The sequence below is a fragment of the Arachis duranensis genome, chromosome 1, assembly GCF_000817695.3.
Source record: "Arachis duranensis cultivar V14167 chromosome 1, aradu.V14167.gnm2.J7QH, whole genome shotgun sequence".
NCBI classification, from domain to species: Eukaryota; Viridiplantae; Streptophyta; class Magnoliopsida; order Fabales; family Fabaceae; genus Arachis; species Arachis duranensis.
Window position 1 is genome coordinate 32,223,117 of NC_029772.3, and position 16,467 is coordinate 32,239,583.

At 36.2% G+C, this 16,467-nt stretch overlaps 2 protein-coding genes across 3 annotated transcripts; one reads left to right on the forward strand and one right to left on the reverse strand.

The window, feature by feature from the left end:
- Positions 1–847: 847 nt before the first annotated feature.
- On the forward strand, positions 848–1,390 carry LOC107484795 (uncharacterized). Its single transcript, XM_016105336.1, has one exon. The coding sequence runs from the start codon at positions 848–850 to the stop codon at positions 1,388–1,390; it is 543 nt and encodes a 180-aa protein (XP_015960822.1).
- Positions 1,391–7,553: 6,163 nt separating this feature from the next.
- On the reverse strand, positions 7,554–12,197 carry LOC107484581 (calcineurin B-like protein 1). 2 transcript variants are annotated; one of them, XM_016105136.3, is made up of 9 exons: positions 12,108–12,197; positions 10,966–11,099; positions 10,174–10,256; positions 9,824–9,883; positions 9,283–9,391; positions 9,139–9,191; positions 8,845–8,925; positions 8,456–8,568; positions 7,554–7,868 (listed from the first exon to the last, which is right to left on the reverse strand). In XM_016105136.3, exons 2-9 carry the CDS (start codon positions 11,042–11,044, stop codon positions 7,805–7,807), a joined length of 642 nt encoding a protein of 213 aa, XP_015960622.1. In that variant the 5' UTR covers positions 11,045–11,099; positions 12,108–12,197; the 3' UTR covers positions 7,554–7,804. The 2 variants fall into 2 exon arrangements, with proteins under 2 accessions (XP_015960622.1, XP_015960630.1); XM_016105144.3 differs by having other exon boundaries at positions 10,966–11,143.
- Positions 12,198–16,467: the final 4,270 nt, after the last annotated feature.

Below are 16,467 nucleotides of genomic sequence, written 5' to 3' on the forward strand. Positions count from 1 at the left end.
CGTTGAACATTTTCACTGAGAGGACGGGACTGTAGCCATTGACAACGGTGATGCCCAACATACAACTTGCCATGGAAAGGAGTAAGAAGGATTGGATGAAGACAGTAGGAAAGCAGAGAGACGGAAGGGACAAAGCATCTCCATACACTTATCTGAAATTCTCACCAATGAATTACATAAGTATCTCTATCTTTATTTTATGCTTTATTCATAAATCATCTATAACCATTTGAATCTGCCTGACTGAGATTTACAAGATGACCATAGCTTGCTTCATACCAACAATCTCCGTGGGATCGACCCTTACTCGCGTAAGGTTTATTACTTGGACGACCCAGTGCACTTGCTGGTTAGTTGTGCGAAGTTGTGATAAAGAGTTAAGATTGAAATTGAGCGTACCATGTTGACAGCCCCATTGATGATCACAATTTCGTGCACCAACAAACAACCTCAAAACATAGAAATGTTAGATGCCATCCGTGAACAGCAGGATCGCCTCAAACAGCTCGAACAGGAGGCCGAACATCAACGAGAAGCCGAAAGAGACCTCCGGAGAGAAACGAGATGGTGAAGAGAGCTGGAAGACAAGCTTCTAAAGCTCGAGGCTGACTTTAAAACTAAGACAACACAACCCAATCCCGAGGATAGCCCTCATAAGGACCAAGATCCATTCACAAAGGAGATCATGAAAGCTAAAGTCCCAAAAGACTTCAAAGCTCCCGACATGACCCTGTATCACGGTACGTCAGACCCGAGCCATCATCTCAGCAATTTCAGAAGTAGAATTTATCTCACGGATGCCTCAGATGCAATCCGGTGCAAAGCCTTCCCGACCACCTTAACCAAGATGGCGATAAAGTGGTTCGACAGCTTGCTGCTAAGGTCGATAACAAGCTTTGACGACCTCGCTAAGAAGTTCCTAGCTAGGTTCTCCATACAGAAGGACAAAACCAAACACACTCCAAGCCTGCTAGGGGTTAAACAAGGAGATTGGGAAAGCCTCCGCAGTTACATGGAAAGATTTGATAAAGCATTCCTGGACATACAGAATCTTCCTATAGAAGCAGCGATTATGGGACTCATCAACAATCTCTGGGAAGGGCCCTTTAACCATTCTATATCCAAAAAACACCCAACATCTCTAAATGAGGTACAAGAACGGGCGAAAAAATACATCAATATAGAGGAGAACTCCCGATTAGGAGAGACCTCAAAGACCGGACATTCCTACCCACCTCGGGACAAGGACAAAGAATCCAGGAAGAAAGAAGACCAACCTACTGAGAAACCCAGAAAGTACCACAACTACACCCCTCTTCGGGTGTCCCTTGTAGATGTTTTACAAGGAGATATGCAACACCGAGAACATCCCACCACCTCGCCCGATTAAACACAAGAGAGGAGGAAGTCGGACAGAGTATTGCAAATACCACCGAATCTATGGGCACTCTACCAATGACTGTCACGACCTAAAGAATGTTATAGAAAATTGGCACGAGAAGGGCAACTAGATCGGTTCTTAGCCAATATAGTGGAAGAACCAAGAAAGAGGAGAAGGGATGAAGAGGTCGGATGAGGTGAACGTCCCCTTCACATCCCTAAGAGACACGTGCACACGATAAGCGGAGGATTTGCAGGTGGATGAATCTCCAAGTCATCCCGTAAAAGACATCTTAAAGAGGTGTACCACGTCAGAAACAGCGATAAGTCACCCGACCTCCCCATTATTACCTTCACTCAAGAAGATTCCGCAGGCATCATCTCTGGACACGACGACCCTGTGGTCATTACCATCGTATTAGCTAATGCCAACCTCCATCGAACGTTGGTCGACCCGGGAAGCTCCGCGGATATACTGTTCAAATCCGCCTTCGACAAACTCGGCCTACAAGAGAAAAAGCTCAGAGCATACCCAAACAGCTTATTTGGACTTGGAGACACTCCGATCCAGCCACTGGGGTACATCTCGCTACACACAACCTTTGGAAGAGGAACAAGGTCTACTACACTAAGTATAGATTACATCGTAGTTGACGTGAGCTCATCTTACAATGCCCTAATAGGTCAGACAACGCTGAACCAGCTCATCGCGGTGGTCTCCACTCCATATATTGTGCATGAAGTTCCCAACCCCAGAAGGGATCGCCACCATAAAGGGAGACCAAAAACTCACGCGACGCTGTTACAACGAAAGTCTGAATCTTAAAAGTAACCCCGGAGGAAAAGAGGCCAACACTATCAAACTCGGGGGACTCCAAGCTCGCGAAGAGCTTTGTCCTTAATCAGAAGGGGAGACCGAAAAAGTTCGGATTAGGGATACTCAAGACAAAATAACAAATATAGGAGCAACCTTAAAAGGAAACCTTAAAAAGCCACTGATACAGTTCCTAAAGGATAATTCCGACCTCTTTGCATGGAAGGCCGCAGACATGCCTGGTATAGATCCCAGGCTAATGTGCCATAAATTGGCAGTATATTCTGGATCCCAGCCAGTGCAACAGAAGCGGAGGAAGCTTGGCCCAGAAAGGTCCCAAGCTGTGGAAGAACAAGTACAAGCCTTACTCAAGGCAGGATTCATAAGGGAGGTTAAGTACCCATTCTGGCTAGCCAACGTCGTCTTGGTAAAGAAGTCAAATGGAAAGTGGTGGATGTGTACTGATTACACCGACCTCAATAAAGCCTGTCCAAAAGATCCATACCCACTCCCAAACATAGACACCCTAGTGGACGCCTCCTCTGGATACAAGTACCTTTCCTTCATGGACGCTTATTCAAGATACAACCAAATCCCAATGTATCCGCCCGACCAGGAAAAGACCTTGTTCCTAACCCCAAGAGCAAACTACTGCTATATAGTCATGCCATTCGGACTCAAAAATGCAGGGGCTACATACCAAAGATTGATAAACAAAGTCTTCGCCGATCACATCGGAAAGCTAATGGAGGTTTATGTAGATGACATGATCATAAAAACACAAAGTGAGGAATCGCTGTTATCCGACCTCACCAAAGTGTTCGACACCTTAAGAAAGCATTGGATGCGACTCAACCCAGCAAAGTGCACCTTCGCGGTAGAAGTTAGCAAATTCTTGGGTTTCATGCTCACCCAGAGATGAATTGAGGCAAACCCAAAAAAATGCCAGGCCATACTCAATATGAAAAGTGTGACCTGCGTCAAGGAGGTACAACAGCTCAACGGAAGACTGGCAGCCCTATCCAAATTCTTAGCTGGATCAGCCCTAAGATCTCTTCCCTTCTATGCAACATTAAGGATGGGAAAGAAGTTTGAATGGACCCCAGAATGTGAACAAGCTTTCCAGGATTTCAAGAAATTTTTGGGGCAATCACCCATCCTTACCCGACAACGGGAAGGCGAAGAACTCATACTATATCTCGCCGTAGGAAGTTGGGCAATAGCGTCAGCACTTGTCAGAGAAGACAAAAGTGGGCAACAACCCATTTACTTTATCAATAAAGCTCTACAAGGGGCTGAACTAAACTATCAAAAGATAGAAAAGTTCACCTACGCCCTTATACTCACTTCTCGATGACTCCGCCCATATTTTCAAGCTCACACTATCAGAGTACGGACCAACCAGCCCATAAAGGGTATCCTATAGAAGACAGATCTAGCGGGAAGAATCTTACAGTGGACAGTCGAGTTATCCGAATTTGACCTCAAATACGAAGTTCGGACAGCCATTAAGTCACAGTATCTGGCCGACTTCATCGCAGAGTACACTGACACCCCGGACACCCCCGTAGAGTGGAACCTTTACGTGGATGGCTCCTCGAACAAAATCGAGAGTGGCGCGGGCGTAATCCTAGAGAGTGATCAGGGAACCCAAATCGAACTCTCATTAAAGTTCAAGTTCCCTGCCTCAAATAACCAAGCTGAATACGAGGCCTTGCTGGCTGGTTTGAAGCTGGCTAGGGAGATAGGAGCTCAGAAGCTTACCATATTCAGCGATTCACATGTAGTCACCTCGCAAATAGAAGGGACCTATCAGGCTAAGGATCCCATCATGAAAAAGTACTTAGAAAAGATTAGGGAATAGCTCGGACAATTCACGGGATATGAGATCCGACATATACCTCGAAACAAAATGCCCGAGCTGATGCACTTTCAAAACTAGCCAGCACCAAACTAGGAAGCAACAATAGAAGCCTCATCCAAAAAATACTACAAAGTCCGTCAACCTCGGAAGAAAAGAAGGTCTTAAGCATATCAGACTAGGACCAAGGGTGGATGACTCCCATAATCAGTTACCTCATGTCTGAAACACTCCCCGCAGATAGAAAGGAGGAAAAAAGGCTAGTACAAGAAGCATAGTACTACACCATATTGCACGACGTCCTATATAGGAGAGGAATCTCTACACCCCTCCTAAAATGCGTCCCAATCTCCGCTACAAGGGAAGTCTTAGAAGAAGTGCACAATGGCATGTGCGGCAACCACCTCGAGGCGCGAGCTCTTTCCAAAAAGGTACTCCGAGCCAGTTTTTACTGGCTGACCTTGTAAAAGAAAGCAACAGAGTTCGTCAAAACATGCCCTCCATGTCAGAAGCACGCCAACTTTCACATCGCACCACCCAAAGAACTCATTTGTGTCACTTCACCCTGGCCATTCGCAAAGTGGGGGCTCGATCTCCTCGGACCATTCCCTCAGGGATCGGGGCAAGTCAAGTTCCTCATCGTAGGAATAGACTATTTCACAAAATGGATCGAGGCTGAACCTTTAGCCACTGCCACTACCCAAAGAAGTCGGAAGTTCTTGTACAGAAATATTGTCACAAGGTTTGGGGTCCCATGCTCCATTACCACATACAACGACACTCAGTTCACTGACACGGGCTTTAGAAACCTGGTAGCCGATTTGAAAATCAAGCACCAGTTCACCCCAAAATTCCAATATGGACAAATTCGGCGTTCCCCCTCTAGGGACAACCAAAAAGGGTGATGACCCTAAACTGGACGAACCTTGAAGTACTCTACCTTAAAACCATAAAATGAATCCTCGGACAGGTCAAAGATTTGGCTGAGCCCGGAGCAAAATATATCCCTTATGATGCTTTCCTTTCTTATGATGGATGGTGCACAAGAAGAAGAAGAGAAAAACCTCAACATGAGCCAGAATCTCTAAAAATTTGCATACCAACTTGAAAGTTCGGATAGCCACCCAACTATTCAGGTGTATTTGAGACGGCACTACGGACACACAATTAGGAAGGATCATCACAAACTCGGAGAAAGGCAGCCAAATCTCTAACTTGGTCAAAGGGCTCATGCACCCATATCCAGTCAGGAACCCAGGGAGAGTCCAGGTTCAAATAACACACCCTCTCATTCTCATCTGCAAGCACGAGCTCATACTGCCACTCTGCCTCACCTCCTTCCAACACGACACCCTCATCCCAGAGCCACTGAAGGTCCCCCTCATCTAAATGGGAGGGTGTACCCGACACATTGAACGTTGCCCACTAGTAACGATCCGGGACACCACCTTCCGAGAGTTGAAATGGGAACATTCCCCTCCGTTGCACCATACCTATATCTAAAGGAAAAACCACTGTCAACTCACTACCCAGAAACACAAAATAAAGATTTGTAACTATACCAAAACTACAATCAAACAACTACCAACCAACACAATGACGTTCTCCTACATTCTCCACCACCAAGTTAAAAGCAAATTCAGAAAAAAGGGCAAGGCAAAACATCGAATAAAAAATGCAAAAGGAAAAGCATAAGAAGAGACCCGCTAACATGCTCTAGAAATATAAGGAAGAGCAGCAGCAAATGCAGCGGTCAAACAAACAAACAGACCAAACGGCAGCACCAATAGCAAGAAGAAAGAAGGCAGTACATGCAAAGAAAATGAAGAAGAAGAGAAAATGGGCAATTACAGTAGAAAAGCAAGGAAAAAGAATAACAAAAGCCCCAAACGTTTCAAATTGTGATGTGGAGAGACGAAGGATAAAAAAAGGGAAAATATGAATCTATCTCCTCCCATTAAGTGTCATTATGACACCTTGAAAAATGCAACGGACAAATCTCATCAAAGGGAAGAACAACAGGCAAGAGATAGGATGAGAAAACATATTAAACATCACGGACTCCCGATCTCTCCCGAATGCAAAGGGTTGCGCCACACCTTCCCACACGAAACTTCTAAACCACGCAGTAACGAGATTAAGCACGCATATCCTCCCGATGTAGGGGCATCTATTCTGGATCCGATCCCCGAGTCCCTCAAACGGCCAAGCTAAGACCCGATTTCCCGGGTCCAGACCATCACCACGCTCCAACCTGGCCAAAAGACCCTAGATATCTCTAACTAATATTCAAACTCAAACATATCCTTTATCTTAGCTGATAAGATAAGATAAGATAAGATAAGATAGCAACACAAACTATATAAAAAGAGCCAGGGGCTCTCTTAGGTACATCAGACACTCCTAACACTCACCTATACCTCTTAGATTCATTCTGACTTGAGTGTCGGAGTATCTTTGCAGGTACTTCCGGCTACTCCAAAGATCCAGTCCTATCACCACCTTGGCCGACGAATTTCTGATCCATCTTACACCCAATACCAGCAAAATCTTGTACAACTATTATACAAGATTATCACATATCCACCACCATTGGCAGCCAAATGTTGGCCACATAATTCAAGAAATGCTAACATAATTTTCCTATATTCCGAAAAAAACATTTTGTAGATGTAATAGTTCCAAACTTGATCTATATTATAGCTTCAAGTAAGCCTCGAATTTGATTCTAGTGGGAACTTTCACATCCAATAAGTTGGATTTCAAAGGGACTTTCACATCTAATATGTTTAATTTATTTCATTCGAAAAAAACTATTAAAATAGTATTTGGAAGTTTACCTCGCTTAATAAAAGAACCTCAAAAGATATTAACAACAAATAAGTACTCCAAAAAGTTTAAAAACGTGATAAAAAAATATTAAACATATGTTCTAAAATAGAATTTAAATATTAGATTTTGATGTAAAATTTTATAATTATTATTAGAAAAATAAAATCATTTTTACTCTTAAAATTTAATAATTTTATGCCAAATGAATTTTTTTAAAAAATTTTAGTGTGAATGACTATATTTTTTTAAAAATAAAAAAATATAAAAATAAAATTTTACTTTGAATTTTTTGTAGATTTTTTAAATATTTATTTAATTATTGTCACAAAAAATCAAATGCTAAATACAAAAAAAATTCACTTATAAAAGCTATAATATTTATTGAATTTTTTTTATCATATTTTCAAATTATTTAAAAACTTTTTTGTTAATAATATCTTTTGAAAACTTTTTGTGCGACTGAATCTTTCGAATTCGAATACGCAATTGATAGGTAAACCTATTTCCTTCTTGTTATCATAAACATGGCAACTCTCTAAAATTTAGATGCTACTTCCTGCAATAGCAAAATTTAAATAGTATATTTTGACTTATATTTCAAGACCATGTAATTTTCGCTGCCATATATTAGAATTATTTTCTTTCCTTATATGCAACATCAACCCAAAAATAACTGATGAGCCACATTTCATAGAATAAAGGGAATCATTACTAGGGGAGAATAAATCAAAATCAAAGCTTTTAACGCGAAAGCCGACTGAAATATTTCAATTAGAACGTGATTTACAATTAGTGACAATGCCTAACTATACTGGCCATCCCATTACTTCATCTCTCCCTAAGCACTTATATATATAAAAAAAAAAACACACCCAATGTTGTCACAACTTGCAAAAACTAAAGCAGTGTGGTCTCTCTCAAGCAGCGATTTCATCCACGTTAGAGTTAAATACAAAACTTGGGAAAGAAGTGGTTATATCCCTGCAATAATTAAGGAAATATACTATGGTCAGTACCTTATAATCTGGATGCAAGTAGTTTAGCATCTTACTTTTTCAATTCCTATTATCCTATAAAGCACATATACTTTGCAAAAGTGTCATATCCGTCTATCAGATATATTTACTGCTCATCCGACCATGGTGTCGAATGAGTCAGAAAAAAACCTAAAAATTGCTTTTTCCGGCGTACTTGGACATACTCAAATATGATCACGTTTTAGCATGTGTAACCTTATTCTTAAGTTATATACTTGAAATCAGTTCAGAAATAATATAAATTATTATTTATTAAAATTTTAAATACTTTATATAATTAAAAAAGACATTACAAAACATTAAAAATATTAGTTCATATTTTAATATTAATAAAATATCAAGATGTTATTACAATATTATTAAAAAATACTTTATATTTTATATATATGTCGTGTCCCATGTCGGAATCCATGCTCCATTGCTATTATCTATCATTGTCACTTTTGTTACATCCTTACTTCAATCTATGTTGACAGAGACAACGAAAATGGAAAGGAAAAATTTCAAGAAAACTATTCAATTCAAACGTACCTCAGATAGGGTAGCGTCATGATTTTGAGCAATGATGGATTTTTAGAAACGAAATTTTGCCACTCAACAATGTCTATCTTCCCATCTTTGTTCAGGTCAGCATCCATGAATGTCTGATCAAGATAAAATGCGAAGCTTAAGCCTTAAATTTGTGACAATCAGAAGGACATGAAAAGTAGTCAGCATAAAAGAGAGGTTCTGCAAATCATTATGATACATTGTCAATATACAAAATTTACATGGCTATCCAATCATATTTTGCCAATATATTGAATGATCATGTAGAATTTATTTACATTAACAATGCATTGACATTTAAGTCCATGAAATTGAAATTGTAAGTAGTCATCAAATTTGTTATATCATAGTTATTTTACAAAAATAGTCACCTTGTCAATAATTGTTTCGATCACCTCATCTGCTAGCTTCATTTCAGATTCACAGAGAAGCGCAATCAACATTTGCTTGACCTGTTAGAAATAATGCAAACTAAAATTAATCGGACGTAAGCGGAGACGTAGATGAACACTACAACAAATCATATTTTAGTGGCGAATATCACTTATTAAGTGTTTGTAGAGCACACTACTGTTAGTACTGTAGGGCTAGTTGTTTTTTGATATCATGAATAACAGTGAAAATCTAAGTAAATTGACACATAATAGGATTGCACTATATGCTACCTCTTGGCGTTCTATAAAGCCTGTGCTGTCCAAATCATAGAGCCTAAATGAAACTGCAAGAGAATTGCAAAACCTAAAATATGAGTTTCACAATCGAAATCTACTTTAACCAGAAAAGGGGTTAGGATTCAATCTTCAACTTACAATCAATCTTGTCTTCCAGTGGTGCATTTGGGTGGAAGACATTGAGAGATCGAACAAAGTCATCAAAGTCAATTACTCCCTTCCTCTTAACATCAAATAGATCAAAGATCTGCATGCAGTAAAATTCTAATGTCAAAAGGACATCCAGTTAACTGAAATGACTAACGCTTGGAGATACCATGAAAAACAATGAAATTTATTACTAAGTAGCAACTAGCGAAGACTCAAAAAATACTGATTTCTATATGAAAATTTAAACATGGAGATGCATGTGCCTTTATATCTAAAAAAAAACTGACCTCTAACTAAATGTGTCATCATGAGCATTTATGTTTCAGGTTATTAAAGGGATTAAGAAATTGAGTTTCTTCCGAAAGTATACGGCAATAGAACAATGTCTTCATTAACCTATTTGCATTGCAAATCATCGATTTAACAAAGTACATTTGTGATGCTAGATAGGCATTCACTCATGCATGAAAGAAACCTTAAAATGAAGGCCTTATTCATAAACCAAACGCATGCTGTGTATGTACAGTACCCGATTGGCAAAGATATTCTCCTTCTTCCTATTCTTGAAGATTGCCAATTGAAATTCTTCCTGCAAAGAAAGAATACTGTAATCAAAGAACAGACTATGAAATGAATGTGAAGAACAAATAGAAATAAAAAAATAATGGTAATTGTATAAGCAATTCATCATGATACTGTGTGACAGATTCTATTTAAGAAAATGAAAAACACAAAAAACAATATAGTATATTGTTGATCATTCATATCAGGAAATAAAAAAACACCAAATATCTTATAATAAAATAAACATCACAAAATAGATGCTATAAATACAACTATGTTTGAGACTAGGAGGAAAACGCATTTTCTATATGGTACCTTGCTTATTAGTCCATCATCAACGACCGAACTGCTTATGCTCTTAAATAGCTCAAAAAGTGCTTCAACCTCACTGACAGTGACTGCGAAACCAAAATTTGCTGTAAGTTTAAACTAATAAACTGGCATGAGGGCTTGTGAAATAGAGATTAGAGCGAATTCCATAACAAATATACAAGACGATTCTGTTTTTCAATAACTAATAGACCAGAAGACCGGTAAAGCATATGAAACAACCAATTGGAATTGAAATTAGGAAAGGGGAAAAATAACACTTTTCCTACTAAAGTGGTGACAGGATGGATTGTAAATAACTTGATGCCATAGAAAACACATGCAACTATTCTTAATCTCTTCAACCTAGCAAGTAGAAGAGGCTAAAAATATTTTATCTGTGATTTGGTTTATATGACAAATTTCAGAAGCAATATAATTTGTAATATTACATTACACTTATTCAACAACAGATCTTGTTCAACCTCTCCTTTACTGTTCGTATGCTATAAGCCCGCATTAAGATAGACATAAAATGCATACAGGGAATTGAAGATTTTCATAGATCCATCTTTACCCTACTTCCAAAATTCTAAAATAAACTGAACAAAACAGAACTCTGTTTCATTTCTTGCTTGCAGGCCCAGAACCTTTCCCTTCTCAGTAAGGCTTTGTTATCAATTTAATACCCCTAAGGTTATCAAACTCAAGAATTCATCGAATAAAAGAGTCACAATCACAATAAACCACAAGAATTAGAGATTTAAATCATTTCTGCGGAAACAAGAATCAACTTACAAGCTGTCTGTGATGCAAGAACTACTGGATCGACCTGCCCCGGAGACTGTCTTGTTGGCTTAGAGTTGAAGCAGCCCATTTATGGAGGCAATGCAGGCAAAGCAGCACAGAACACAACCAGAGCTCGTGCTTCTCTAAAAAACACCATCAAACCATCTTACCATGCAATTTTAAAATCCTAATTGAAACACCAGAAATATAAAATAATAAAATAATAAATAAACAAGTCAGCCATATGACAGGTACATGGTCTGATTAACTACACAACAAAATTTTATATTAACAAAATGGAGGTGAAAACTTATAAAAAAAAATATAATAATTGCAGGCTGCAAAACAATAATTGATCATTATACAAGTAAACAATGTTATGGGCATATGGACATGACTTGAGATACACAAAAAGTTACATATTTTATGTATTTATTCAAATTCAAGAAAACAAACTAACTCGCACAGTTTGATTATTCAAAACAAATTTGCTCTAAGAGAACAACTTGAGAAGGAGAAGCAAATGGGTGAAACAACACACCTAAAAGAGATTTGATAAAACTCAATACCATTATAGCAAAGAGCTCCATGGATCCCAAAACCGATAAGAAGCAGTATTTTTTAGTGCTTGGACATATTTCTAGCTAACCATTTTCTCCAACAAATCAAGAAGGGAAAAATTTATGGAGATTTGAAAAGTTTAACATTTCTCGCACAACTTTACCTTTCTTTCATATCTTAATCACTAAGAGTTCTTCCACCACATTTTTTTAAAACATAAAAAATAAAAAATTGAAGCTTCCAAAATTCAATTCATTAAAAATTTAACAACTTTACATTTATAATCTCCAAATCAAAACAAACAAAACACACTAAGGAAATCTGTAAAAGCAAAGAAATTTTCAATAATAATAATAATAATAATTAAAAAAAACACAAAATTAATGAATAAAAAGGAAAAGAAAAGAAAAGAAAAGCTGGAACACACATTCTAAATTTCTTCCTTCTTCTCACTTCAATAAAACTTCACTAAGATAAACCTCATCATCCTAGCGTCTAAAGCAAAACGAAGATAATTTAACCCCAAAAAGATGAATAAAATAGTGAAATTTTCAAGGCATGGATCACCATGAGGGTGAAAATCAACTCACCAGCTAGAGAATTTGTTTTTCTGAAGCTTCTAGAAAACCAACACTTGAATTACAAAGGCCATCAGAAGAAGAAGCAGAGAGAAAAACAGAAAATTTTTAAAATTTGTGTGTCTATATATTTTATATGGTATCATATGGTGTGTTTATGTTTGCATCATAGTAAATATTAATATATTGCATATTAAAAATTACAGTAAAATTTCAGATTTTTTTTAAATAATACGTAATAAATATGTTAAAATTTTAATTTTATATTTTTTGTAACGTTAACTAAATTTATAAAAGAAATCATATTAATTAATTAGTACCAATTAAGACTTAAGACTGAGAAAAAGAGAAGAAAGATTCACGGTGGTCCTTTTACATTTTTTTCTTGTCTGGAAGTCAGATTTGCGCAACTGTCTCAAGTAAAGTTGGAAACGTTAACTGCTAAGTTGGTTGGTAGACTCTTCCCTCTTTTCTTAAATTCATTTTATTTTTGAAAAAAAAAATAAGAGAAAAAAAAATGTGTGGAATTTTGAATATGCTTTGTACTTTGTAAGACCTGGCAATTTGTGCACCTATTACACACAAAAAATTATACTTTCTAAAATTTACACATTTGAGCTTTCATTGGATCATATGTATTCTGGGACTTAATACTTTTTTGTTATTTATTTTAATAAAAAGAATATTGCTAAGCACCTTTCCAGTTAAGAAAATGTTTTATATCCATGTTTCATTTAAGAAAACGTATTATATCTTTATGTTTAGTGTATTTTATTTTCAATTTTATTTATGCAAAATATAAATAAATTGGTCCTAAACTCCTAATTTCTAACTAAATTCCTTGAAAAATGTGAATTTTTTTAAAATAATTGACAGTTATATGAAAAAAAAAAAAGAGGATAATAGTTTTTTCAAGAAAAAGAAGCTCAAAGCCAACAAGCGGTAAAGTAGAACTGTAGAAGTCACAAGATAAAATATGAGGAACTTTAAATGTATTTGTAAAATACAATAAAATTAAATTTTTAAATTATGCCTGACCAAAACTACGTGTTCAAAGTAATTTATTACAATGAGAAACGTTTTTTATTGGACAAATTATGCATTTATTATTTTGGATAAATTCGTCCCTTGTTATTAAAAAAGATAAATATTTTTTATTGCAGAAATTTTTGTGTGAAAATGATAATTTTATTTGACATTTTTTAAAAGGAAAAGAATCAAAATTTTCATTTTAGAATGTTAAAAAATGATTTTATTCTTTGTTATATTTTTATTTTAGACAAATTTTAGGTTTACTTAAAAAAAATCTAGAATAAAATAAATAAAAAAGAGTTTAGTTAATATATACTTTAGCCGTTAAAAACACAATGAGAAACCCATGAGAAAGAGAAACGGAATATTTGAACATCATTTGGAATATTCTTATTGGAAAATTGAAGTAACAAGAGTCTTAATTAATTACCATCCCGGTATTAGTGCAATTTCCGCTTTTAGAAAAAGATAAATGTGTTCCCACTTTCCCGTTCCCAGAATTCCAATATTTTTTTGTTTTTGTATTTTATAAAGGACAGACCCACTAGCCAGTAATAATGTTCCTTAATCCCAATTTCCTACTCACAAAACAAGGAAAAACGGGATACCAAGATGTATTAATGGGCCCAATGCAATTGATGGCATGAGTTATTGATTTTTTTTATTGTACTTACGGGTTTTTATGAGGCACATTGAATTTTATGTTGATATTGATTGATCCTGCATACAATTCAGAATAACTGTAATTAAATTTTGACACGCAATAATTAACGTGACAGTTACCGACATTTAATTTAATTTAATTTTCTAAAAGCGTAAAACTTGGTCCTCTTGGATAAACAGTGCTAGAAACTAATAACACAATCTAATTTGTTCTTGGCCAAAATACTCAAAGAAAAATAGTACTGCGGCATAATGAAAGCAGAGGCAACAGGTAGGTACTTTACCTTCGTGGAAATGACGCAATATTTTAGAAGGTCGAAAAATCACGGAGAATGGGTTGATCTGACAAATAAGCTCGGACTCAAACATTCGAATCTTCTCAGACTCCTGGGTTCAACCCCAGCAACCCTATAGAGCACTTGTTTTGTTGATTCAAGCAAATACAGAACATAAAATTACAAAGATTAGTGAGTTGATTGATTAGATTCAAAGATAGAATCATCAGCTGATAAATATGATTTTTCCAAATTATATCAGTCAATAAATTTTATCAAAATAGGAGGAGGAGAGACAAGATACAACATAGTGTTTCAACTAAATATAGGGTGGCTTACCGATTTACACATCATCTAATTTAATTTTGTCAAGAACTACTCTTCTGGAAGTCCATCTAGATTGATTTTTTGGAACCTGAACTCCCATTTAAAATTTTCTTTTTCCTCTGGCAAGCCATCCATGAGAGCTTATCAGTCATGGCCAACCACTACAAGAAAATCATTGAGTACAGTTGGATTTACTGTCATAGAATAGCAGCAGATTCACAGGTTGCGGGTTTAACGTACCAGCCGTTCATCATGGTCTCTAACTCTAACTGCGTGCCTTCGTCAATAGCAACGATACTGCCTCTACTGCTCAGCAGCCTACTGCCACGGCAACGCTGCCTCCCCTCCAACGATGGAAGCTCCGGAGCCCTCTCACAGAAGTAAGGCAGATGCCCCTTCGTCACCTCCTATCGTATGGTTGACTATTTAACCTCCATCAAAGAATTTCTACTATATCAGGAACATACACCTGCTGTAACAGTACCAAAAAGATTGACTATTTAACCTCCATCGAAGAATTTCTACTATATCAAGAACATACATGTGCCTGTAACAGTACCTGTAATAGTACCACACACAGCCTTTTTCAATGCCTAAAATTGAAGAAAGTGTGGAAGAAAATAGAGTTCATGAAAATTAATGTTGAAGAAGATGAAGACCAATTTTATCCGTGCTAGATTTTGAAAAGGGCTTATCTTAAGTTTTCGTCTGGTGAAGTTTTGGACCTCAAGAAGCTTGGCATTCTCTGTTGGAGCATATGGAAAGACCGCAACGAGTCTATTTTTGAGCATGCCAACAACGAGCTAGCTGAAATAGTGAGCAAAGTGAGGAATCTTTTTCAAGCAATTTGTTCGACAACATCAATTTTTCCTTTTCTAATTTCAGTTCTAGGGATTTTAGTCCCAAAATTTCTTTAATGTTTCATTTAGCTCGTATGTGAGTAGTACGCCCCTCTTCTTTCTTTTGTATTATTTTGGATAATGATGTAATTTTTTTCTATTTAGAAAATGAATAATTATCTACCTTAAAAAAAGAGAGAAGTATTACTCGCATAATTATCAGAATTGGATTGGACCGATTGGTTCGACTGGAAAATTGGAAAACCAGTGGTCTTGTCGGTTCGATTAATAGATTGGACCGAATGTGCAACTGAACCGGTCAATGGTGGTCAAATCCCTTAAAAATAGACCGGTTCGCACTTCAAACCGCACTAAACTCGTGTGGGTCTACCATCCTTGCCACCGTGTAACCTTATTTCTTATTAATATGTGTGACAAAAATTAAATATATAATAAATCATGAATGAATTATTAATTTTTTATCCTTTTAAGCATGGATTAACATGGATACTAAACAAGTAACGACACATAATATACAAACATATTAATATATTGATATTGATTGTGTTATCTTTTGTTTTCTCTCGTTCATTTAAATTGAGAAAGTATTTTGTACCAGTGACTAATATATTATCTGTTTTTATACCATAAATTATATCTAAGAATTGATATTTGATTGTTATTAATATATTTTTTGAAAACATGTATTTAATTTTTAGTTTTAATTTTATTTTTATAATTTTATATTTTTATTTAATCATGACAGGATCAACCAGGTAAATCAGTAGCCCATCGGTTGAACCAATAACCTAATGACCCGGTCGTATGACTGGGTTAATTACCAGTTTGATTCTGATAACTATGATTACTCGTTCTATATTCATCTTAAAAGACAATACAATCTCTTAAAAAAATAATAAAAACCTAATCCGACCCTTGTCTAAAAAAAAGAGTCACTTTGATTTTTAACTTTTTTTATTTTAGGATAATACGACTCCTTTGTTAAAAAATTTGTTAAATATTAATGATTGTAGGAGTTTTATTTGTAAGTTATGAGAGTTTTAAACACCATAAAAATTTTTTCAACAATATAACCAACTATAACTATTACTACCGCCCAAGATAGCAAAAATCGAAATTTTACGTAGAATCAAAAAAATAATTAAAAATTGTAGAGCGTAAAATTGTAAAACGGAACGTAAGATTCTACTAAATATATAAATTTATCAATATCAA